At 39.6% G+C, this 25328-nt stretch overlaps 2 protein-coding genes across 2 annotated transcripts; both read left to right on the top strand.

Annotated features, from left to right (window-relative positions):
• The first annotated feature begins 752 nt into the window (after positions 1-752).
• Positions 753-3701, top strand: LOC119740107 (protein mono-ADP-ribosyltransferase PARP15-like). Its single transcript, XM_038215308.1, has 3 exons — positions 753-815; positions 1727-1901; positions 2901-3701. The coding sequence occupies exons 1-3, from the start codon at positions 753-755 to the stop codon at positions 3179-3181; spliced, it is 519 nt and encodes a 172-aa protein (XP_038071236.1). The 3' UTR covers positions 3182-3701.
• Positions 3702-16049: 12348 nt separating this feature from the next.
• LOC119740106 lies at positions 16050-25229 on the top strand. Its single transcript, XM_038215307.1, has 13 exons — positions 16050-16142; positions 16707-16911; positions 17770-18021; positions 18245-18343; positions 18565-18702; positions 19001-20101; positions 20202-20539; positions 21456-21657; positions 21907-22158; positions 22985-23122; positions 23231-23871; positions 24131-24342; positions 25154-25229. Exons 1-13 carry the CDS (start codon positions 16050-16052, stop codon positions 25227-25229), a joined length of 3747 nt encoding a protein of 1248 aa, XP_038071235.1.
• Positions 25230-25328: the final 99 nt, after the last annotated feature.

Genomic DNA, 25328 nt, shown 5'->3' with positions numbered 1-25328 from the left:
GGTGGGCAGGGACATTTGCCCCTCTCCCAACCCTTTAAATTTACAGCAATATACTTCGCACCTCTGTTTTCTCTTTTTTTCCCTCCTTGTTTTTTGGGGGTTTTTTTTTTTTTTGGGGGGGGGGGGCTTTTTCAGGGGTTGCTCCCCCCACACGTTCACACGACGCCCATGTTCAAGGCCGTTTGCTCGGCACGTAGATCACCAAATATGACCGTGTGCCGTGAATTTTGCTGAGTTTTCCGCCTCCGAGACGTTTCTGTTTCTTTCGCCTCGCGAGGCAAAAAACTCACCGTGTGCGGTGAACATGCGCTGCGTGCTGAGCTAAAAAGATTACCTAGCCAATGAGATGACGTACTCTGTACGCGTGATTTTAATATATTTTTGTGCAAAGCTTCTAAAGCCTGCTGGCGTTTGTCCACATTTTTTTTTTTAAATTGCACGACCGAATTACAAGAATAATGTGCTTTTCTTAGGCTAGTTAATCTTCACCTAGTGAGAGGAAAGAAAAAATCAAGTAGGATACATATTTGCCTTATGGCTTCGCGAGGCAGAAAACTCTGCAAAATTTTACCGCACACGGGATATTTTGTGAGCTACGCGCTGAGCAAATGGCCTCAAATGACTTTATGCCCAGCAGGCATCTCTCGTGTGCGGTGTTCTGTATTGAAGCAGTTTTACTGTTGTATTGTTTTCTGTATTTCTAATGGCTAACCTGAAAGGTGCAATGGAAGTACAGCACACCACATGGCATGATGGCATATGATCCTGAGGTGAATTTTATCATTGAGGAGGCCTTCAAGAACAACTTTTCCTCGGTAAGCCTTGAACTTGACGGTGAAGATGTGATAATCTACTTCCAAACCATGCGGGAGGAATCGGATTCTTCAATCCTTGATGTCCAACGAATTGACCTGAAGAATGGTTTGTATAAGGAAACTTGTGTATATTGTACTATTGTAATTATTTTGATTAGGGTAAAAAAAAAAATCTAAATTTCGAAACTATTTTGTGTTCATTAAGTTAAAATAAAGAGTCGACCTTGGGGCTCACACAACTTGTCAGCTAAGTCTTTGATTCATCTTAGGTTTGACTTACTCTTTTCTATCCCATGAGTGATGTAAGAAAGTACACACTAGACCGAGCAGGTTCATTGTTTTGATTCCTGCATCTTATACCGTTCTCAGCCCCTTCATTTGAAGTGCCGAGCAACTGGATACCTATGAAGGATAACCACCTAAAAGTGGCACCACTTGTTGCAGGCACACCAGAATACACGACTGTGGAGAGAAAATTTCAAGCAGCTGGGGGACGTCATCAAATTAAAGAGGTAGCAATTACTTGTTATTTGCCGTAGATTTTCACCGTGACAAACCTTTTGATGGATAAACAATTTTATTCACTATCTGTTTTTTCTTACAATTTCTCTGCAAATATACAATTTCTTATTGCTAAACTACTCAGCTAAAGTTACTTTGCGTCTATAGTTCATTCGTTCGTCCGTCCTTTCCTTCGTCCGTCCGTCCGTCCGTTCGTTCGTTCGTTCGTTCGTTCGTTCATTCGTTCGTTCGTTCAATCGTTCGTTCGTATTGTATAAAAGGAGGGTCAATTACAAGAACGACGGAAGATGTGAGACCTTTTACATGTTAATGTCACAAAGATTAAGTATACTGTTAAAAGAAATGCTGTTTTGCCCACGATGTGTGTACACTTTCGTTTTCCATCACAGATACACAGAATTCAGAACAAAGGCTTGATGATGCAGTACCAAGCATGTAAGGCAGCGATGGTGGATCGTCTTGGTCGTTCTGACATCGAAGAGTCGTTGTTCCATGGTACTGATGAGAATACGTGCGATAACATCAACAACTTTGGGTTCAATCGCAGCTTCTGTGGAAAGAATGGTAAGAATATATGTATGTGAATAAAATGATTCATTTATTTTAAATGAAATAATTCATTAATTTTAGCTAATTAGGCAAGAAATCTGTTGATGTTTGATGGTTTGGCCAATTGATACTTCCTCATGAACTTCATTGACATGTTGTCTTTTTATATGGAATTCTCTAGGTTGCTATGGGTATCAAAGAAAAAAAATATAACAGGTATTAGAATGAATAAATTTAAGAAAAGTTGAGGTTCTGGACAAATTGCTGGTGCTTCACTTGTCTAACCTCACATCAAGTTCAATTGACACTTTTATAAGGTCATACTTAATAATACATGTTTTATTGTGCATGGAATGGGAAGAAAGATTGCCTTTAGATTGCTATCTTTGGATAATTAACTGCTTCTAATGATTTAAGGATTATATCTGTTTGACTTTTTGAATGCATTTAGTACTTCCTTGATTAACCTTTTCAGATTGTAAAATTACTGTCGAACATTGGGTGTTTGCCAACTATTGAGCATAATTGAACAAAATGTGTGTGTACACGAGCGGGATTTTTCACGTATACGAGAGCACAAGATTTATTGTACTGGTCATGAGTTGTTTGTCGACCCTGGGAATTTTTTTTTACATAATTGAAAAGAGCTCAATCTCAGCATTACTTCTGTGAGAACTGCATGCTGGTGCGATCTTAAGCTTAAAAATTATGAAGTATGAACACCTTGAGATGTGATGAAGTGATGTGATGAAGTGGTCATATTCTGGCCTGAATCTCCAAATGAAAGTTCCCGGAGAACGACTCAGTTAGCTGGATTGCATCACATTTTTTTTTGCGTCTTATTTTAACTCTCAGACGTTTCGTATTATTCTTCTAATGTAGTTTGAAGTCTCTCAATGTGGAAATAAACAGTTGTCACTTGGTGATGGTAAAATAGAAGGGCGTTGTATTCTAATGACTGTGGCGGCACTTGTATGATTCAAATAAATTGATTTGCCCTTGTTTTTTTATCAGCCACCTACTTTGGCAATGGAACCTATTTTGCCGTGGAAGCCGATTACTCTGCACAGCAAAAGTACGCACAGCCTGACGCACACGGTGTACAGTACATGTACCTAGCAAAGGTTCTGGTCGGAGATTACACTAAAGGCTCTCAGGGAATGAAAACTCCTCCTAACAAACCAAATTCCAACCAGCAGTATGACAGTGCGGTGAACGATGAAAGCAAGCCAGGCATCTATGTTATTTTTCACGATACAAAATCCTATCCAGAATACCTCATCAAATTCCAGTAAGCCAGTCATAAATGTTTCAGACGGTAGATGTTTTCATTCTATTGTATGATGAAAAACCTTCAGTCCATTTGAAGATAAAAAATAAAAGGCACGTAAGGGCAGTCTGAAATGAGTGATATTATGAAGATGATAATGATCAGTACAAATAGTGGTTCTATGATATCCATTTCTTTAATGTATGTTATTGTTTACACACATGAAGGCCAAAGCCATGAATTGATTTATGTCTATATATCAAATACCTCAATTCAATTCAATAATAGTTTATTATAATATGGTGACCGTTAGCGACGCAAGGCCGAATTGTTTTTGGATTTACATTAAAAGACAATATAAGACGTCATAAGACAAACTATTATAACTAAAATGGTTTTTAAACATCATGCATAAAAAACAGTTTAAAAAGTATATGTATATATGCATTTAAATATATAAAATGAAAAAAGAAAAACCTTTTAAAAGAGTAGTGAGATGAGCAATAATGGAGCTAAGATGAAAATGAAAAGGAACGAACATAACACAATGTGGTTAAAAAAATAAGCCATCTAACTTTTGAAGGGAAAGACTTCGAATAATAAAGAGAGAATTTCGAATTGGAAAAAAAAGGTTATTACCAAAAATAAGTGACATACAAGATAACTATGGACAGGATATGATAAGGAAAAACAAATATATATGTATAAATAGACTGGAAAATAGACTTTCAAAAGTGTGAAAATAATGAAATTTAGAGTAAAATGGAATGAAAAGAACCAAAAAACAATGTGGAAGAAAAATGTATATATATATAAAAAATATAAATTTAAAAAGAGTGGGTAAGCAAAGCTGGACACAAAATGTGCACAAAGTGTCCACATTTGAAATAGTAAGAACACGTGAAACTTGTATAGGTGTTTGCTTTATGCTAGTGCTCAAAAATCTGATTGAATTGTAAATCAATTATGGCTGAACAATAGTGTATGATAAAGAACTAAAATTGGTCCTTCTGTTGTTCTTGTATTCATATCTGAAGCAATACACTAGGTGAAGTTTCACCAAGGAGTTATTCATAAATAAAGTGTAATCAGTGCTGTGCAAAACGCCAAAAAATGAAAACATTTACTGAGATGTTTTGCAGCCTGTTTAGGGTGAAAAAAAAACGTGAAGGGCAAACCTGATATAAAAATAGTACCCCTTTGGTGAAACCGCTTCGGCAGTACAGTTTAAGGGATATTATGAAGATGATACGCTTACTAAATTGAAATAGTGCTTAATTATAATAACCATTTCTGTAAGTAAGTATATTATTGTACTACATGCAAATGACAAATCTTTGAAATTGATTGTCTGTAGATCAAAGGCATGTGAAGTAGAAAAGACTTTAAGTTTGTGTTGTTGTTTTCTTTCGAAATTACGCTTCAGCTTTCGAAGTAACAGCTTTACTATAGTTTACTTTTTCAATACACACAGATTAATCCTAACCACCTAGGGTGTGTGAAACATCATATTTAAATTTAATAATTCAGGACTGTTAGGGTTTATGTAACGTTTAAAATCATTAGATTAACGAATGTTGTCACAAGATGTCCGAACATCTTTTCACGTGCTATAATAATTACACTTGTAAACATAATACATGACGTGCCTTTTTGACTGATGCTGGTGCTCATAAATCTAATGGAATTGTCAATCACAAAGATACAGTTGACAAACCGAACAATAATGAATAAGGATTAAAAATAATCCTCCTTATGTTCTTGCATGCAAACTTTAAAAAGATACATTATATTAGGTTTATAAAAATGTAATAAGTGCTGTCGAAAGCGCTGAAATATAAAACCTTTTACAGACATGTTTTGCTGCATTTTGGAAAGGGGAAAAATGAAGAGCACATCTAAAATAGGAAGAAAACCTATTTTGTGAAACCACATTACCAGCACAATTTAAGTGATATTATAAACAAGATGATATGCATAGCGAATTGAATTATGTTTTCATAATAATTTCCTTCGAGTATATTATAGTATTACACGCCTATTGACCGAATTTATAAAATTGATTGATGTCTACTTCAAAGACACATGCAGTAGTTCAAAACACTTGTGTGTGTTTTTTTTTTAAATAAGTTCCAGTATTTACTTTCCAATACACATGGATTAATGTAGCTTTAAAAGTCGTCTGGTTAAAAAAGATTGGCACAAATGTGTAAAACGTTTCCACGTGTGCCATGGGTATGAGAACACGTCAACTTAGCAGTGCCCTTTTGACTGATGCTGTTATGTTACTTACAAACATCTGATCAAATTGTCAGCAATCATGAAGATACTGACAATTGAGAAACTGATAAAGATGGTCCTTGTATTGTTCTTGCATTCAGGTTTGAAGAAAAAGAAGTACTTTTAACTATAAAGCTTGTGAATAAAAAGCACCTCGGCTATTCCATCGTGACGTGCGTGACAATTCTAAAAAATAAAAAAATAAAAATTAACAAATTAAATAAGCACTTTGACTTGATATCACTTGCTTTCAATAACTGATTCAGCAAATGCCTGCAGTTAGATATATGATATAACTGATATTTTCTGAGATATCACGATTGATTCCATTTGTCTTGCGTGACGGGCTACTTACAGAGGATATTTACAACACCTCATATACTTGTTCTATTTTGTAGAATATTATATGTTAAACCTTGGTTTTTCCTGATTAAGATTAGTTTTACGTGATTAAACAGCCTCATTCTTATTTGGCACGTAGCGACATAGTAGCTTATAACTTTAACAAACGTAAGTATCATCTAAATTAATTTAAATACAATACAATTAAATACAATATTAACCTTTCTCTCTGCTATAAAAATATATGATTGGCCACAATCCATAATGTTAGCAAATAAAAACGTTTCTTGGACATCAAGATACGGCTTAACATTCGATGTTACTAACACATAACTCAAGTAAAGGATTTGTCGTCCCCTTCAATTTGATACCACACTTGAGGTGGTTATGTAGTTTTAAGATTCCATATTTTTTGGGGGGACATCCATTCATACTTTTTTCATGGAATTGCTCACCTGTGAGTGTTTTGAATCACAGAATATGCTAAAAGCAGTACATAAGCCATTACAGTTTTCTTTGCAAGCATAAGTAGAACGTTTGTATTTTATCTTATCTCTCTTTGATTTCAGTTCAATCATGATAATAATGATGTACAATAGTGTAATGGTAAAAGTGTAATACAGGGTGACCCCCCCCCCCCCCAAATGAAAACAGCACGTTGGGCCGCTGAGAAAATACCAATTATGTAACACAACTCCTTTTTGGTCCATTCCAATGGCATTACCACAGTTAAGGGATCCACATGCGTTTGTGTCGTAATCCTTACAAACCACACGGCACATAATATGACAAGAGTGAAATGAATTTGATGGAAATACCTTTTATTTTCCACCTAAACAGGTATCTTATCCGTGTTTAGTCCTATTTTAGACCTTTTCAGCATCATGAATAATGTAAAAATAAAGAACTTGCACAAACAAAAGCTGTTTGAACCACTATTGGAAAGGATGAAAATCACTTTTTTTCACATAAATGGCATTTTCTCAGCAAGCCAATGTGCAGTTTCCATGATTTTTGTAAAGTATAAGAATGAAAAACCTCCAAGCTTTAATCCTACTTCCAAAAAATAAACATTCATGGATCACATTTTTGGAGAAAAAAAAATGTTGCGGCGTTGCATTTTGTGGGTCACCCTGTACATGTAGGCCTATTCATAGTTTTTTAAAGGATTTAGAGCCGTATCCGTCGAACCCTAAAATTCGGAGATTTCAAACAATAATTTGATGATTGTCTAACGTTTCCAAGCAATTTATATATAACGAAATATTACTCTCTGAACAATATCGTATATTATTATTTATATCAGGCGTCCGTCCAGTGGTAACAATGAATCAGCGGATTGTTCGTTTTCGTAAAAAGTACCTGGATGACTACAATATTATGTCTGAAAAGTACTCGGATGAGGAGGAAATTATTCTTGATATTTGTCCTCATCCTGGCATTTTCACAAATGTCGCTGGTTCCAGCACAATCAACCAGTCAACGGAGCGTTGCGCGCGGCATCGTCACAAGCGGAAAACGGGCAGTAGGATTTACGGCTATACGCGCTCTGTTTTCAACAGCCACAATGCAGTCTAGACTAGTCCACGCCAACGACAAAATATGGGGACCAGTAGCTTCCATTAAACAGTTTTTGATTGGATCACCTCTGTCTACGCGTGCGCAGCATGATTTGTTTATACTTTCAAACGATGTGCACAGCTTTGTGCATGGGTGACACTTGAACGCATGGCTATAAACAAAAATACTTTTTATACCGAACCCTGTAGGCAAAATCGCCATGCTGAAAAGTAGTGCGCCTCTCTTTATTGAGAGTTGCCAGAGACAGTTTCAAATTCAGTGAAAACCGAAGCTTATCACCACAAAACGTGTTCAGGTAAACCTTGTTGCCATTTTGCAATAGGCTGGTTCCGCGCTAATATTATGGTTGTGCTTTTGTGTTCATGGGCAGGAATCAGACCTAAGCTAGTCCTGCATAGAATTTGAATACATTAGAAGAAAACCTCCCATTGAATTCAAGGGTCATTACCCTCTACCTGTCCCTACATTAGAAGTCCGAAGGACGACGGAGAGACCGGGAACCAGTCTAAATGCATTTTTCGAGTTTCACGATTTTTTTCTCTGTAAGCTAAGAATATTCTACAAAATTGGAGAAATAAAGACAATGTCCTAAAATCTATTTCTTGTGGATCAAGTCAGCCTGATATAAATAATAATCCAAATAATAACGGGTGGCTTTCGGTGGGGGGTACAAAAGTATATTGCACTCTAGAGTCGAAGTCAAGTGTAATATTGCTATAGCTCGTGCAATATTTCATAATTGTTGACTGCTGTGGTGTGGGATAAGCCGTGTTAAAAACCCGAGGGGCGCTTAACGTTAGCACACGATATAACAACTTGTTCCCCTCAAAGCCATCCAATATTATGTAAATCTGTGATGATAACCGCCTGAAAAGTACATTTTTTATATGTTACTCAGAGATATTACACCCATTAATGTACGGAATTTCAAGATAACCCATTTTCTTTTTTAAACGTTCATGTGTTTAAAACAAAAGGTGCGTTAGGACGAAATAACTTTCGAGATGTTTAAAGCATATTTTGTGGATGCTGCCTTTTTCGCCTTATTAGTTTCAATTTGTTGATTATTGATTTCGCTGTAATATGTTTTTCTCCGGTTATTGGATGAAGACGTATAAGCCTCAGGGCCATTAATTTTCCCCATCATTTTCACGGGCGTACAAGAGTACTCTTTTTCCTGGAACTCCCCCGAGTCTGATATCACCTGTTGTCCAACAAAGCCCTCTCTGTCTCCGGTCCAACGTCTGCCATAGCCATAAGTCTGCCATAAGTCTGCAAATTTATGCGACTCGTGCAACAGCCAATTAACGTCGCCTTTACAAAATTGTGACGTCATTTCGATCAGAAAGGTGGATCAAACTGTTGATTGGTCAATTTGGATGCTGTTTTGGTATTTGCAACAACGGGCATAGAGATATAGTTGTCTTACATCTTACAACGGGTTACCGAAAATCAAGGCGCCCGGTGAATGGTCAGAATCTCCAGGTCAAGACGGAGTCTTGTTTAGCATAATTAATCGCCGAATCTTGCACGCATATCGATCACAGATCGATACCAGGGATAGTCCACAGACTACACCCCCTCCCAGAGGGTACAAACTGAAAAGAATAAAATACGATTTTTCTGATTATCATGGGGGTGGGCATTATCATCATTTTTACACGGTCCCCCCCCCCCCCTTCAAACCGCCTCCCCAGCATACAGAGTGTACGCGCTTGAAAATGATGATTAAAATGGATGGTCCCTATAGACGTCTATATCAATTATCACTATAAAAAACGATCTTTTTTTTAAATGTGTATGGTATCATCGAGATTGTAAAAGTTGGTACATGTATCTTGTCATGGATGTACGTCTTATATCAAATTAACTTCTTGTAAGCTCAGTCATTAATATTTTCTAAGAGCCTTTCAGAAAATAAAATATCTAATTATACAATATATGTTCATTTAGTCATCATCATAGTTCAAGAGTCATTTGTGTTACAGTTTCAAATTGTGGTCCAACCACTGTGTTTAACTCATGCACATTAAATTCAAGTGACCATAACCTCCCCTCTTTATTCATGAGAGCGACGATTTTTTTCTGAGAGGACAAACCATCATAATTATCATACACATTAAGACTGGCAATGAGGTCACTAGTGCACGTCTATGCGCACCGAAGGACCGTGATTGACCAGAAGATGGTTCTATTTCCAGAAGCCGAAGGCCGATGGAAATAGGACCGAGAGGGCACTACAGTGACCGAATAATGCCAGTCCTTATGTGTATTGTAATAAGCCCGTACCTCTGTTCAAAATAAGAAAAATAAGCAAATAAACTTTTAAGGGTTTTGTAATTGAACTGTTATTATAAAAAATCAACTCATAAGCAATAGAACAATTAAGGGAAGGCTTTTAGTTTCCCTAGCTTCAGTTTTTAAAGCTATAGTCCATCATTTGTAATTAGTGCATTTTTTTCGTTTGAAGCAACAAAAGTGTTCAAAATCTAAAGAAGGATACTGAACAACTTACTTGATGAAGTTTCAGCTCAGCTTCAGCTTCATATTCCGAGAAAAACAGCATTCTAGGATCTCAATTTAAAATCAAAAGTTGCTAAATCATGTTTCGAATTGTTTTGAATTGCAGCTTTACGCGATGTTGCGCACTGATCCAACGAAATATAGCAACCGCGCGCGCCTTTGCGTCGTTCCAATGCTTGTGCGGGCTGCGCCGAATAACAAAACGAACAACTAATTTAAATTTTCCTACGGTGCTTCTTAAGAAACACCGTTGGAAATGCCTTCTTTCGTTGATTTCTTCAAAATGAGAGCTTGCCAGAAAGGATAATTTCACAGGGAGTTTAGTCCCCTTACTATCTTTCAACCAGTATGTTTTTCAACAATAATTACGCCGGTTACTTTTTTGGAAAGCTGCAAATGATGGACTCGGGCTTTAAGCTGCTGTTCACTGTTCACATCATGTGAGAGGGCGCTGTAATCAGTCAAATTTTTTCAGAGGAGTGCCTGAGTGGACAGACTCTGTATCTTGATTTGCCGAGAGCGAGTCACACGGTATTCGCTATTTTTGCTATCTTGCTGTGCACGGCCAAAAGTACTATACCTGTAGCAACCAAGGCACTATAGACCGCTTGCAGACGCGTTCGATAATTGACGCGCTAAGGTGAGCAACGCCATGTTATGGGACAAAATGTGCGTGAATTGATATACGCCTGTCCCACAACATGGCGTCGCGCGCCTTCGCGCGTCGATTATCGAACGCGTCTGCAAGCGGTCTATAGACCGCTTGCAGATGCGTTCCATAATCGACGCGCGAAGTCGGCACTATAGACCGCTTGAATGTGCGTGAATTGATATACGCCTGTCCCATAACATGGCGTCGCGCACCTTCGCGCGTCAATTATCGATCGCGTCTGCAAGCGGTCTATACCCGTAGCAACCAAAGTACTGTGGGCCTATGCGCTGTGTGCAAATGCATACGGTGTGTGCAAAAGTGTGCGTTGCACGTTGCGCGTATTGTTCCCAAGCCCTAAGCGCTACAGAACTGTAGTAAAACAAAAGCCTCCCTCGGTGATCCATGGAGCATTTTATTTTCGCGCTTGAGTTGTTTGCGTATCTTCCACATGCGCGTTGCATTAAGAATACACTTTTAAAGTTCAATCCATCTGTTTTGATTGTGTTCTACAAACACGCACATGAATTCAAAATGTCTGCGCCCAAAGCGGCTTCAAAGCGTCTCCGGATACGCACTGTGTGCAAATTGCATAGGGGGGGGGGTGTTGCGCGTTGCGCGTATTGTTTCCAAGCGCGAGCGCTTCAGAGCTGTGTTCCAACATTTCGTGAAGGGGTAGTAAGAAAAAGTGCAAGTTAATTTTCAACTAATTACGTATTCAAATATAGAAGTAACATTTTATTTTATTCAGATTAAATTTGTCAGTTATCACTTAAAATCAAGCAGAATCTGTTACAAAACAAATATTGACCGCTTTATATCGTGATGTAGTAAAACTAGCCTCCCTCGCTGATCAATGCAGCCTTGGTCAAGGCGCTAGTTGTTATTCATCCCGGCCGTAGAGCGGTAAACGATATCCTCGCTAGCGATATGCATGCGGTGCATTAAAAATACAGCGCGAACAGCGACCTCACGCGGCCACCATTTCTATGCAAATCAGTTGGACCCAATCTAGCGCCTTGGTTTAATCGTCGGCAAAAGCATATGTTTTTCTTTATTTTGCGCTGGATTTCTAGCGCACGACCTCGTATGCGAATACAGATAAGTGTAGGCGGGGCTAATATGTGGAGTGTCCAATCACACCTTGGTAAATCCGGACTTCATCAAATTATTTTCAGCTATTCGCCTTTTGCGGACGTGACAGAAATAACAGTTTTTTTGTGCATTGATGCCGTGTGCAGAGACACACAACGTGTACGTATATGGATTATGTACGGTGCCACGTTTCACTATGCAAGTTTCCACGCAACGATCGACCAATAAGAAAACGACATTTAAGGTAAGCTAAGGCTATTAACATAATGAGCACCAACCCCAAAACCTCACATAGACGATTGAACCAAGGCGATATATTGGGTCCAACTGATTTGCATAAAAACAGTGGCCGCGTGAGGTCGCTGTTCGCACTGTATTTTTAATGCACTGCATGCATGGACATATGACTGCATCCATAGCGCTAGCGAAGATATCGTTTACCGCGCTACACGGCCGGATGAATAACAACAAGCGCTTTGACCAAGGCTATGATCCGTGGAGCATTTTATTCTCCCTCGGCTTCGCCTCGAGAAAAATAAAATGCTTCATGGATCACCTCGGGAGGCTTGTTTTACTACACCACTCGAAACAGTCAATATTTGTATACTATTGTAACGAACAGTTGCGGTCAAGGACTTAAACTCACGCGAGTGGGCTAGCTTGGCTGAACAATCTCGGGAGAATAACAGAACTAAACTAAAGGCCGGGGAATTAAACTCAAAGAAAGGAATAAACATGGAGACGGGTTGATGATTCACTAATCAAAGTTTCTGGTCATGTTCCATCCACAACTAAACTGTTTTAAAACTAGGTAATAACTTACACACTATAACGATTTTAGGCGGGAGCCTAATATTTGGCCAAAATTGCAGTATGTGCGCGCAAGGACCCTGGGGATCCAGGACTTGGTACGCACTACGCGCACTACGCGATGCTGCTCGACCAACTCACGCGCTGGACAGCGCCCTCAGTGACCAAACCGTCACACTATACTCCGGAAATTACGCGCGCGCGGTGTCTTGACGCGCGTCTAGTTCACGCTGACGCACTAGCCATTATTAGTGAACCCCACGTGATCATGTTTCAGCCAACCAATATAAAGTACCAGCAAGAGATGTGTTTTGATACGAAATATGTCAGTGGAACATCAATGCGCATTGAATGGTATGGGCCTAGTATAGTGGAATCCGGCGACCAGAATTCGAAGCTTTTACTGCGGTGGTGTCACCCTCACGTGCATGTTGCACGCGTTCTTAAAGACGAGGCGCACGCGCATTTTGGTAATCTTTTTGGTCGAAGGAGCCCAAAGTGGGTGCGTCCTCCCTATGAGCGCGACTTGCGCGAGCCGCGCCGGGTGTCACTGCAGAAATTTGGTGCCGCCTTAATTGTCTATAACGAGTTTTTTAATAAAAAACATTTTCCCAACGATTGCAATAAATGTCGTGAGCTGCTCGACCTATCAACTTCACAATCTTTCGAAATTAATATTTAAATTCGTGATCTTTAGGAATTTTAGCAGATAATCCCTAGGCAGGTGTTTCGCTCTTTTGTCAGAACGTTTGAGAAAGACCCTGAACTACTATAAAGTACATGTCCATGGATTTCCGTGCACAATGCACTTTGGTATTGCGTGCTTGGGAATTTCCAATGTGTTGCATACCGGCAAGCTAACAATATGGCATCATTTACATGCAACGTCAAATACTTGAAATCAATTTGAAAGAAAAGGTCACAGTTCAATACGACGATAAAGGTTGTCTCTCTAATGCGCCTGCGCTGAACGTAGGTTAAGAATTTCCTGTATGTGCAATAACAGGAAGACAACTGCATGATTCCCTTCGTACATGTACATGTACATATATTCATATCCTATTATTACTAACGGCGTCCAGTATCAAAGTTTCACAAAATGTAACTCCCAATCCTTGCAGTTAGCTATGGAGACTAATCCCAGCCATTCGCTGACTTCTATTCGCATCCAACTTCCTCTTAGATGCTATCAATCGAAGGGACCACAAATTAAAGATAAAGTCTGGATATATTTTCAAAAGACTCAAGTAAGTGGAGGTTGCGGAGTGGAAGATGTCAACCTTTTCGAGGATGTCCATGGATTGTGGATGATAGTCACTTTCAATGAGCATTCAGGTGAGCGATCTCACATATGCATATTATGGAGCAATTACGGGTCCCGTTCGATCTCGAATGCGTTCTTATCAAAGAACGAGAATTGAGTTTTAATACATGTGGCTAGCGATATAATATTATAATGGCCTAAATTAAGCATGAATGTACTTTCGTGGAAAGAGGGCAGGGTTTTGAATTGTTTTTGAGGGAAATCAATGTTTTGGGAAAGTCTGATATGAAAACGACAAAATGCAACACAAAATTTATATGGAGATGGTGAACACAGGGACACACCGTGAATGCACAAAATAATGACATTTTTATAGATACTGTTCAAAATTACAACAACAAAAAACAGGGTCATAAAATAAAAAGAAGACTGCTGTAGATTGCAAAAGTTATTCCCACTTGACCAAAACTGGGACCGTTATTGTGTGGGTGGCAGGTGGGAATGTCCAACTAAAGGCCTATTCGGATCTCAATTATAGCTTAGTCACAGGATGGAACATTTTTCTCCTGCCTGCTCGAACTTCGTTGAATTCAATATTTCTATAATTTGTGTTTTCCTCCTGCAATAAAGGGTGCTTTGTATAGACCTACGTTACGTGTATAAGAAATTTACAGCCATGGTTCTCACTGTATAGGGGGCGTGGTGGGCTGGATGTTGTTAGGCTACACTGGGGGTGCCCACTTTCTGTTACACCCATTGAACATGGTCGCATTAGACAAAATAGTTTTCAGTGGGGGCGGGGGAGGGCAACCCTTTTTATTGGGGGCTTGCGCCCGGCCCCTACGCCCCCAGGCTACGCCGCTGCCACTACCCCTCCCACCGTGATGTTCTGTTATAGCGGATGATATGAGCCTGCAACAATTTTTGACCAACTGTCGTACAAATCTTGTGAAAACGTTATTTTACATATACCTTTTTATTCCCTTGGACGTCTCATCTCAATGAAACCGTCACCAACAGGTGTTCAGCAGGTATTAGAACAGGAACATCATGAGCTTGAGATTGACGGAGTTCGAACTCTCCTGGAAGTACATCCACATGAGCTGTCTCGAAGGCTCTCACTTATAGACTCGGCGTCTCACCAGGCATCCTCTTATCAACTCAAGGTGGTCTATTTATTATGTCTTTATGTATTTGATACTTTTCGGTTCTAATTACATTTACATATTGTGTTTTTATTCACATGTATAACTGAGTATGTGTTAATTGTCAAGTAACAGTTTGAATATGGACTTTGTCTTCAATAAAATGTGTTATATAGATTTTCTAAATCAATTTTACGTTAAACTTGCATTCTAACATTACCAATTATCTCCACGAAAGTGAATCGCAACTTGGCAGAGGTATTCGTGAACTGCATTGGGTGCACATTCACAAATACCTAGTCAGTTAACCCATTGTTATTGGTCAAGAGCCCGTCACGTGGCCGGTCTTAACCCTAAAAGGGCCGGGGCGGAATCCGCCCCCCCCCCCCCCTCCCCGACGTTTTCCGCGATAGCCTTAAAAAAAAGTTCGCGACCCGAGCCTCGAGCCTTGCGCATCTTTGATACCAAATTTATAAAAATCGGACCACGGGTTGTCGCGCAGCGAAAACTTTTTCGGCGCTACGCTCCGTGAAAACTGAATTTTCCCATATACGTCGTGTACATATACGTACCATTAGCACATTGGATAATTAATTAGTCATAATTCCAAAACCCTTTGACCTATAGTCATGACATTTCTTGGGTATGTTCATGATGAGTTGTTCTATGCATGTACCGAGTTTCAAAATTGTTTATCTTTCGATGGCCGAGATCTTAGGGCCCCCCCCCCCGGCATAGAGATGGTCAAAATAGCCCGGCCCTAATAGGGTTAAACGGATGATAAAGACCGTGGCTGGCTGGTCTTAAACATTTTTCCAGTGTTACATGAAATTTGGACTCCTATGAAATCCGGTGCCTTTTACTGTTTTCTCAGTTGAACATTTACAATTATTTCGTAGGCATGCCAATACTACCACTGACTCAGTATTTCATAGTCCTAAATTCACACAACCACGGCACAGCTGTGTTCTGCGCCACATCGCGTAGCATACGCGCGACGCGAGCGCCAATCTCCATAAAAAAAATTTGCGACAGGGTAATTCCATAATACGGCTAGAGGGGACTTTAGAAAAACATGAATTAAAAAAAAATGTTGGAAATTATAATGTTTCACTTTTTTCTTGAATTTTGGACCGACAGGTTTTGATTTTTACCGAAAATTTATTAAAGAGAATAAATATGTGCTTGGCCGGTATTAAACACAATGTTCAAGACCGATTGGACACAGGATGTTGATAAATACCCTCGCCTGCGGCCCGGGTCATTATCGCCCATCCAGACTTCAACCGGTCTTGAAGTTAGTGTTTAAAACCGGCTGAGCACACATTTATTCCGTTATTAATAGTAATATTGTTTTTCTCTTTCGATCTGTCGGAGTATTATAAAGGAGTGCAAAATAGTATCCTACCATTTCATTAATATAATTACGTAAATATTACGCCACATGAGCGTACTTGCTGAAATAACCCTAAAACAGTCGATGGTTCTATATTTCTTTCCCCTGAACCCGCCATTTAGTAGATCATCGCTTCTATCTTATTTTTAAAATCACACGTCTATACAATTTAGGGTGTTCCTGGACATAACAAGATATGGGGCAAAGGACCCCCCCCCCCTTGTCTTTTGAGACATTTGATATAAAAGGCAACACTAGGGTGTACGGATACTTGGAGGTACTATTCTGATCTGCCCCGAATGGTGCTGGGTATTGCAATCTTCGAGACGAAGATTACATTTTGGTCGAGCTTCGTTCATGACATTTTACTCTGCAGCATAAAAAGTAGACACTTAATTTGAATTAACTTGCCCTGTTTTGTAGCTGCCATCAACTCTTAACATTATATACCTGTATCCAATTTAGCATGATCCAGAAGATCACTCATCAGATTCAGAAGGTGAAGATGACGAGCCGGTTGTTGAGGTGACTGAATTCAAGCCATCGACATCAGATGAGATGCTCAGGCTCTATTTTGAGACCCCTCGTAAATCAGGAGGAGGTGACCTCAAAACATTTGACCATGACCCAAAGACTGGAGCCATCATATTGACATTTGAGAATCCATCAGGTAAATACACGGTATTGGGAAAAACACAATTATCCATGAGTTCTGAAGTATGGCGCCTCCAGACATCGATATATGCCTTTCACATATTTTGTGGAATTCAGCGTTGCCAAAAATGCCGCCTCCTATACACAATCGTATTTCGAAGTATATAATCGTACTTGATTAAAATATATTGAAAAAAAATATTGTTAGCAGCGGCGGCGGAATGGTTTTCAAACTGTTGGGTGGGCATCACCAATAACGGGGCACTTGCTCAGTAAAAGGTATCTTCCGTCAATGCAGCAGTGTATCCAGCATTTTTTGTTGGGGGGGGGACATCGGTGCTGAAATGTCGACACGGTGTTTTTTTAAGACACTTAGCCTCCGTAAAATCAAATAGTGTGGGGGGCTGGGATCTGGTATCATTTTCCAAAACCGGGGACGCTCTTCAAACCCGGCCATCATCGATATGCTTACGCATTATATGCCCATTTTTCGGGCGCATTCTTAGGGTGTTTGGGCTTGGTTTTCATATTCCTCGTTCATATCAGAACTCTCTATACCATTTTGGGAGATGGTTACTAAAAACAAATTATCAGAAATTTTAGGGCTGTCAGTTGTGTTTTCATCGCGAGGGGAAATTTTATGCTCGAGGGGGCACATTTAATATGTCTGCAAAAGGGGTAATTCGGGGGGGGGGCAAGTAACCCCCTCCCCCGGTTCCGCCGCCCCTGTTTTTTAGAATTTTTTTGGCGCCTTTAGACTAAAATCACTGCATAATTTGTTTACTTGGTCGTGCTTTACTGTTCAATCCTTTTTATCCACATACATGTATTAACTTAGATAGTCGTTGAAACCTTTTGTGGTTGTTATTTGTAGTTGCGCACTCAGTTGTCGCCAGATCGCATAGGGTTGATGGTACATCGCTGTCAGTGCGACAGATTGTGAAGAAGAAACCTCGCCCTTGTCCAGTCAAGAAGCGTTGTCTATTTCTGAGCGGAATTCCTGATGGGTGTTACTCAGAGCTTGTGACAATGTTCATCGAGATTCGGTCTGGTACGGATGAGTTCAAGATACAATATGGTGAGATGCCTGGAACAGCACTCTGCACATTCAAAGAAGATATCCCAGGTACACATGTCAGCCTATATTGATGTTCTTTCAAATATGTTAGGTGTAGAATCACTCAAATAATATTGAATGATATATCAGGAGACAGGAATGTATAGGCTTAATTATTTGTATGCCAATCATTCATCGTTGAATTCTTCTTTGCCCTCAATTTAGTTTACCCTTTGTTATATTTGTTTGTGTACAAAAATGTTTGATCGACGGCAAACTGTTTTTATTGTAGACATGGAAAATGTAATCGAAAGATTTCCCTCAAGGACTTTGCAAGGAGCCCAAGTGACAGCCGAGAAGGTGTACGAGTCAGATTGTATTTTAGTGCAAGGTGAGTAATTTACAATTACATCAATGTACATGAACAGAATCTATGTTTAAATGACAATTCACAGAAGACTGTACCTGTTTTAAGTAGGCCTTCGAGGACTCAACCATTTCGGGAACCATTTTCAAATTGAATTGGGAATATTCCAATGTCTTCATTAGTTAAACCTCTTATAAAAATATGTTTCCATAAATAACTTTGACAAAAATTTATTTGTATTGAAGGAGTCTCACCAAAAGCATCTTTAGAGATGATTGAGTTGTATTTTGGCAACAAAAAGAAAAGTGGCGGCACCGATGTCAGAGATGTACAACAGGGACCAACTAACACTCAAGCTATTGTCTACTTTGAGGACTGGAAAGGTACGTCAAAATTTCACGCAAAGCTTCTGGTATTTTTTTTCTAAATAACATTTAAGTTAAACGTTTGATAGTATAAAGACGTCAAACTGTTTCAACCGAACGCCTGTATTTATTTTGTGTTTGCGCACCATGTCCTAAAAAGTAAAATTCTTCTTCATGTGCATTTTCTATCTCTTCAAAACCTTGTAGAAGTTTACCTCCAATCAGCCTAATTCCAGTCTTCGTTTCATTTTCCCGCGAACAAATGCGATCTTAATTCAACTACTGAAACAGAAAAATATTGTTTTATTTTTCATAGTTATTGGGAATGTTTTATCAAAACGTGGAACCCACAAGGTTGCCGACACTGAGCTATTGGTTGAAGAGTACCATGAACGTCTGGGAAGACTGAGTCCATTAGATGTCCCAACTCCTCATGTCCCTAAGCCAGTCACTGTTCAAGTCCAAGAACCCATCATGGAGTTCATCTTCGGGAAGGGCCAGCACACAAAGAAGGCTTTGATTCAGAAGCTTAGGGATGCAAAGGCCATTCTGAAATGGCCAGATGGTGATGATAAGACAACAGCTAGGCTGGAACCTCTACTGGAAGATGGACAGCGACAATCATCTTGGCTCAAATGGTCTGAAATTGCTACCCAAGTTCTGACCGACTTCTTAAACAGATGCAAGTCATCCAGGATTGCCGTCCCACCGCCTTTTTGGAAAAACGTCATCGATAGAATAAATCAGCTTGGCACCTATAGTTTCTCCATTCAGCCTGATGCTCACACTCATCTAGTCACTCTGGTTGGGGAGCAGCAAGACGTTGATAAAGGACGCAGTGACATTGCAGGAGTTATCGAAAAGTTGAGAGCAAAGGCCGAGTATGAAGCCGAGCAAACAAAAGAAGACATAACCTTCACAGAGGAGAAGTCCAAGCCTTTTATCATATGTGGCATCAAGGACAAAATTGAAAAGGACTTTCCGAACATGACAATTACTGTCTTCTCCTTACAAGATAAAATAAGACTCGTTTTAGAAGGATCACGCAAGACCGTCCAGGAAGCAGAGCTGTCGATGTGGAGGCAAATGGACAGTCTAGAGAAAGTAGAACATAAAACGGGACGCAACAAAGTCAAGTTCGTTCAGAATCATACCGACAAAATCCATGAGATCTTATGTTCACAGGGCATTCGAGCAGCGTGTAATGGATCCGATGATGTCAAGATCGTCATATCTGGTGCCACTAAGAAGGATACGGTCCAAGCTAAAGCATACATCGATCAGGAAATAGAAGAGAATGTCATTCCAATCAAGGATCAGACTGTGCTTTCTGTTCTAAAGAGCAAAGAAGGGAGAGATTTGCTTGATGAAATACACAAGCAGAGGTTTACTGTGGTGAACATCAATGAAACCGAAGGCAAGCACTTTTTATTGATAATATCTATAGAGAAATTGTACAAAAATATATATATTTTGTTAGCTGCAGGTTAACCTCAACTGAATGTCTTTTTTTCTAGGTGTGGTACAGTTGGCTGGATTCAAGACTAGCTTGGAAGAGGTGAAACAAAGCATACTTGAATTTCTGGCAGTCAACGTCATCAACAAAGAATTCATTGAAATGAGTGGCAGTAAAATGCATGTGCTCCTTACACGTCATGGCCAGTCATTGGACAGCTTGGCAAAGCAACAAGAGCGCAATCACTTGAAGATCGCTCCGGAATCCGGCAGTAGAACGGGCGTTTACATTCAAGGTAACGAGGAAGGGTTGACGATAGCTCGTCTGTTCGTTAATTCATTGGCGGAAGGAATCAAAGACTCAAGTCCTCGAAGCAGCAGCGAATCGGATGAACAAGAGGTAATTCACAAAATAATGAAGGTAGCTACAAATTGACATCAATTTTGTCGATCTGTTTTCGCATGTATATGTACAATTTTATACAAATATAATATTTTAACACACCAATTAAGAAAATCCACTTATTACCTTAGGAGACAGCAAAAGACCAAAAGGAAGAGGAGGACGAGGAGCAAATTATTGAAGTTACCGGTTTCAACAAATCTTTATCAGAGGAGATGATAAAGATGCATTTTGAGAATCCCAGAAGATCTGGAGGAGGTGACATCTTTGAAAAGTTCTGTTCCAGTAAAATCGTTCAAAATAAGGTACGATGGAAATAATTCGTGTACTTTTACGAGGGAACACATCAACACTCGCATATCCCTAATTTTTCCTTTTAAACTATCGTTTAAGGTATAATTGTAAGGTGTAAATGGGGCCATAATATTGGAAGAGAGATGGTTGTTTAAAAGCAAACAGCATTCTAGGTTCTGTTATTTTTGCTTTGGTATTTTGTAATTTCTTTTAGTAGCTAGCAAAGTGATTGCAAGACAGCATAGGGTTGGAGGTACTAATCTCACAGTGCGTCAGATTGTAAAGAAGAAACCTCGCCCTCGTCCATGCCAGGGTTATCGACCTAGAACCACGCAACGTGATAAAACTCCCATGGTGGTTCCACCGCGTACATTTTTTGGGCTTGAAGCTTGAAGGGTTAATACAGAGAGTGTACTCTCCCGTACCCGAGTTCATATTCTTGATGTTTGTGCACACAGGTGTAAATTTATGTGAACACGAGGGACTCGCTGAATGCAGCCTCGGGGAGTCAGGTACAATGAGGATTATTGGCGGGGTCCAGCATAGACATTTTCTGTCTTTCCAATTTGTTATGTGCAGACTTATTCATCTGCATTGATCCGTCTTTAATCTCTTTCAGGAGGATTCTCCTGGTGGGAAAGAGGAAGAAGAGGAGGAGGAGGAGCAATTTGTTGAGGTTACCGGTTTCAAGAAATCGTCATCAGTGGAGATGATCAAGATGCATTTTGAGAATCCCAGAAGATCTGGAGGAGGTGACATCAAGACATGGGAGCATGACCCAAAGACTGGAGTCATCAGAATGACATTTGAGAACCCATCACGTATGTCATTTTCTTTTTGTAAAGTTTTATGCCATTAAATACAAAATCCTCTCTGTCATTTTTATAACAAATACAACAGAAATAATTTGTGTATGTATGTCAACAAACACATCAGCACTTGCACACTCCTATATTTTGGCACTTAGTGAATGGGGCCATAGGTTTGGAGGTGAGATGGCTATTTGAAAGCAAACAACATTTTTGGTTCTGATTTTTTTTGCGTTGATAGTTCTTTTCTTCTTCTTTTAGTTGCTAGCAAAGTGATTGCAAGACAGCATAAGCTTGGAGGAACTAACCTGATGGTGCAACTGATTGTGAAGAAGAAACCTCGTCCTCGCCCAGTCAAGAAGCAATGTCTGTTTCTGAGTGGAATTCCTGATGGGTGTGATTCAGAAAATGTGACAATGTTCATTGAGAATCGGTCTGGTACGGGTGCCTTTAAGATACAATATGGTGAGGTGCCTGGAACAGCACTCTGCACATCCAATGAGGACATCTCTGGTATAACTATTATTTTATATTTCTATTGTTGCATGTGGACTAAATGTGGTTTCTCCCGCGTTTAATTGTACTTAATTTTAAATATATAAAAAGGGGGTATAATAAAAAGTGACTGCGTAGGGACAGAGAATTACCTAACATGAGTAAAATATTTAAAATATGGTTTTAGTAAAACAATATTGCTGTTCTCTGTTTCGGCATAAGTTGTCGGTTGCTGCTCGTTGTACTTTCGAGAGTGTCAAATCACATTTATTTCTTCTTCATGACAGAAATGAAAAAATAATATAAGTATTGAAACGAAATACAAAGGCAACTAGAGGTGGCCAAACCTTAAAAGCATAGTTTGTATCAGGCATGCCATTACACATTAATGAAACTTATTTGCTACTTTTAGACTTGGATAAAGTGATCAAACGCATCTCTTCAAAATGTTGAAGGGAGCCAAAGTGACAGCAGAAAAGGTGCATGAGACAGATTGTATCCTAGTGCAAGGTGAGACCTAATCTAAAGTCAGGTTAACAGTATCTTAGCAGAAGATCAAGATAAACTCCAACAAATGCATGAAAGATACTAATGTTGATGACATTTCGTTAAGCTATACTGCATCCGATGCTCAGTCTTGGAAACCAAATTTCATTAAAATCGCAAATCTCATTAAACATACGTTTAATAAATTATTTGTGATTTATTGGCTTCTGTGAATTGTTGCGGGGATAATGTACAATGAAAACGCTTTTTTTCAAAAAATAGGAATTAGTCGCTGATTTTAACTTCTTTAATCTTTAACTTCTTTTTTTTAATGTCAAAAAACATGTTTCTCTTTAAGGGATCTCACCAAGAATACCTGTGGAGATGATTGAGTTGTATTTTGGCTACAAAAAGAAAAGTGGCGGCACCGGTGTCAGAGAGGTACAGCAGGGACCAACGGACACTCAGGCTGTTGTCTACTTTGAAGACTGGAAAGGTACATGCCAAGACTTTTTAAATTCAGAGTTTTACCATCGTTTAAGAGTGATTTTACTTTGCATTCATACTGTTGTTTACTATTTAAATCAAAAATTCTTTCTTGCAGTTGTTGGTGACGTTCTGTCAAAACTGGGAGTTCATAAGATTTGTGGTATTGAGGTTTCTGTTCAAGAGTACCATGAATGTTTAGGAAGACTCAGCCACAACCGAGAAACCTCATCGATTTCACAAATTATATCGCCTAAAAGCGTCAAATATGGGGCACGGGGAACAAGGCTGATCGAAAGTTCCCGAGGTGACATCGATAATCAATCGGTAAACGCATTAGACGATCTGAAGAGTAATGCAGCATCGCAGGCGACAGTTTTCCTGCAGACTGACAACCGTAATACGTTCTTTAAGTTTAAGGATGGTAGGTCCACTGGGGACCGAGGCGGTCCATTTGATGCAACAACACGAGCTGAATCTGCCGATGTTAAGAAAGATGAATGCCCTATCTGCTTGGCAGATAAAATGATTGACGAAGTGGCCCTCAGGTGCAACCACCGATTCTGTAAAACTTGCATCGATCAAGCGCTGAAGAACGATTACAAATGTCCTGTATGCCAAACAGTGTGCAGCCAACCTAAAGGCAATCAGCCAAAAGGAACGATGAAACACAACACTGACAGGTACTTGCATCTCCCTGGCTACGAACAAGATGGAGTCATAACCATAGCCTATCACATACCAAGTGGCACACAATGGGTAAGATATCTTTTTAACCCTTCAAGAAAGTAAAGATTTAAAGTAAATATTGTACATATTTCTCATTAGCAATGTAATGTCCTTAAACCAACCGACTAAAACTACGCCGTATTACATCGCTTTGCTCGTGAAAAACAGCATCAATATCACAATTTGGATGATATTTTTTTTCTTAAGTATATAACCATGGGCAATTTTGGTACATGTATACCGATTTTACAAAACGTTAATTTCCCTCTTGTTATTTGTACTTATGTAGGCTGACCATCCCAACCCTGGGAAGCTATTCACAGGCACTTCCCGAACTGCGTACCTACCTGATAACCAAGAAGGAAGGGAGGTTCTAGTCCTTCTGAGAAAAGCGTTCGGTGCTGGACTTGTGTTCACGGTTGGACGGTCAATTACTAGTGGTCTGGGTGACACGGTGATTTGGAATGATATCCATCACAAAACCAGCATGTCTGGTGGACCGTAAGCTCAAATAAATTGCATTTCAACAAAGCTTACAAATGAACAAGAAGTTGATCCAAAATCGCTTGAATCCTAAAGTCTTTCTCGAGTGTCAACAGTACTGTTCATTGTTTACCTATGATGAAGAGGAAATAATTGTCCCAAATGTGACCATGCACCTTCTTTAGGAAAGAAACCAAATTAAAACTGTTCACCAAAAAATTGAACGACCAAAAAAATAAACCGAGTCGTGAAAAAGAGAGAACGGCAAAGTTTTGCAGTGGCGTAGCACCGTCATTTTTATTGGGTGGTAATTTTTTTGAAAAGGGCACTTGCACATCCGCGGTGAAATGTAGACAAGGTTTTTTCCCCGGACACTTGGCCTCGGTAAAATAAAAAAGCGGGGGGGGGGGGGCACCATCTGTCGGTGGCAGCGCTGTTCAAAACCGACGATTATGCACACCAACGGCCAATATATTATGGTGGTTTTCAGGGCGATACATGTGCGAAATTCAGAAAAAGGCACCAAAAACGGCAGCTGCCACAAAAAAGGGCACAACTTCTTTTTACAAAAGGACACTTTTTCAGAAAAAAGGGCACTTCTTAAAAAAAGGGCACTCTTTACAAATTATTGGGGGGGGGGTAAAGCCCGTTATAAAAGAAAGGCATTTGAATGGAAAAGGCAGTCTTTATAAATACCCCCCCTCCCCCCCCCCCCCCCCCCCCCCCCCCCCCCGCTGGCTACGCCTATGCTTTGACAGTAAAATAGTTCACATATTTCATAGCATATTACTTTATTGGATATTAAAAGAAGTTATCTGGGTTTTTCCAGACAAAACTATGGCTACCCTGATCCTGGCTACCTGAAGAGAGTGAAGGAAGACTTGGCAGCAAAGGGTTTTCAGTGAAGCTCCCCACGTGAATGTGACACGACCTGCATTGGTTCTCTCCGTCTCGCATTGCAACCTGTAAATAAGGGCTAAAATAATTACTTCAAAAGAATTTGA

The sequence above is a fragment of the Patiria miniata genome, unplaced genomic scaffold (assembly GCF_015706575.1).
Source record: "Patiria miniata isolate m_02_andy unplaced genomic scaffold, ASM1570657v1 HiC_scaffold_4, whole genome shotgun sequence".
NCBI classification, from domain to species: Eukaryota; Metazoa; Echinodermata; class Asteroidea; order Valvatida; family Asterinidae; genus Patiria; species Patiria miniata.
Note: the sequence above shows the minus strand (reverse complement) of the source record. Positions and strands in the feature narration are given on the sequence as shown.

Excerpts from the sequence above, each read along its gene's own strand:
- LOC119740107 (XM_038215308.1), top strand. The coding sequence starts at position 753 with ATGGCATATGATCCTGAGGTGAATTTTATCATTGAGGAGGCCTTCAAG. Across the intron at positions 816-1,726 it reads TCAAGAACAACTTTTCCTCG|ATACACAGAATTCAGAACAA; the intron begins GTAAGCCTTGAA and ends TTTCCATCACAG. Across the intron at positions 1,902-2,900 it reads CAGCTTCTGTGGAAAGAATG|CCACCTACTTTGGCAATGGA; the intron begins GTAAGAATATAT and ends TTTTTTTATCAG.
- LOC119740106 (XM_038215307.1), top strand. The coding sequence starts at position 16,050 with ATGTTCAAGACCGATTGGACACAGGATGTTGATAAATACCCTCGCCTG. Across the intron at positions 16,912-17,769 it reads GACATTTGAGAATCCATCAG|TTGCGCACTCAGTTGTCGCC; the intron begins GTAAATACACGG and ends TGTTATTTGTAG. Across the intron at positions 18,022-18,244 it reads ATTCAAAGAAGATATCCCAG|ACATGGAAAATGTAATCGAA; the intron begins GTACACATGTCA and ends TTTTTATTGTAG.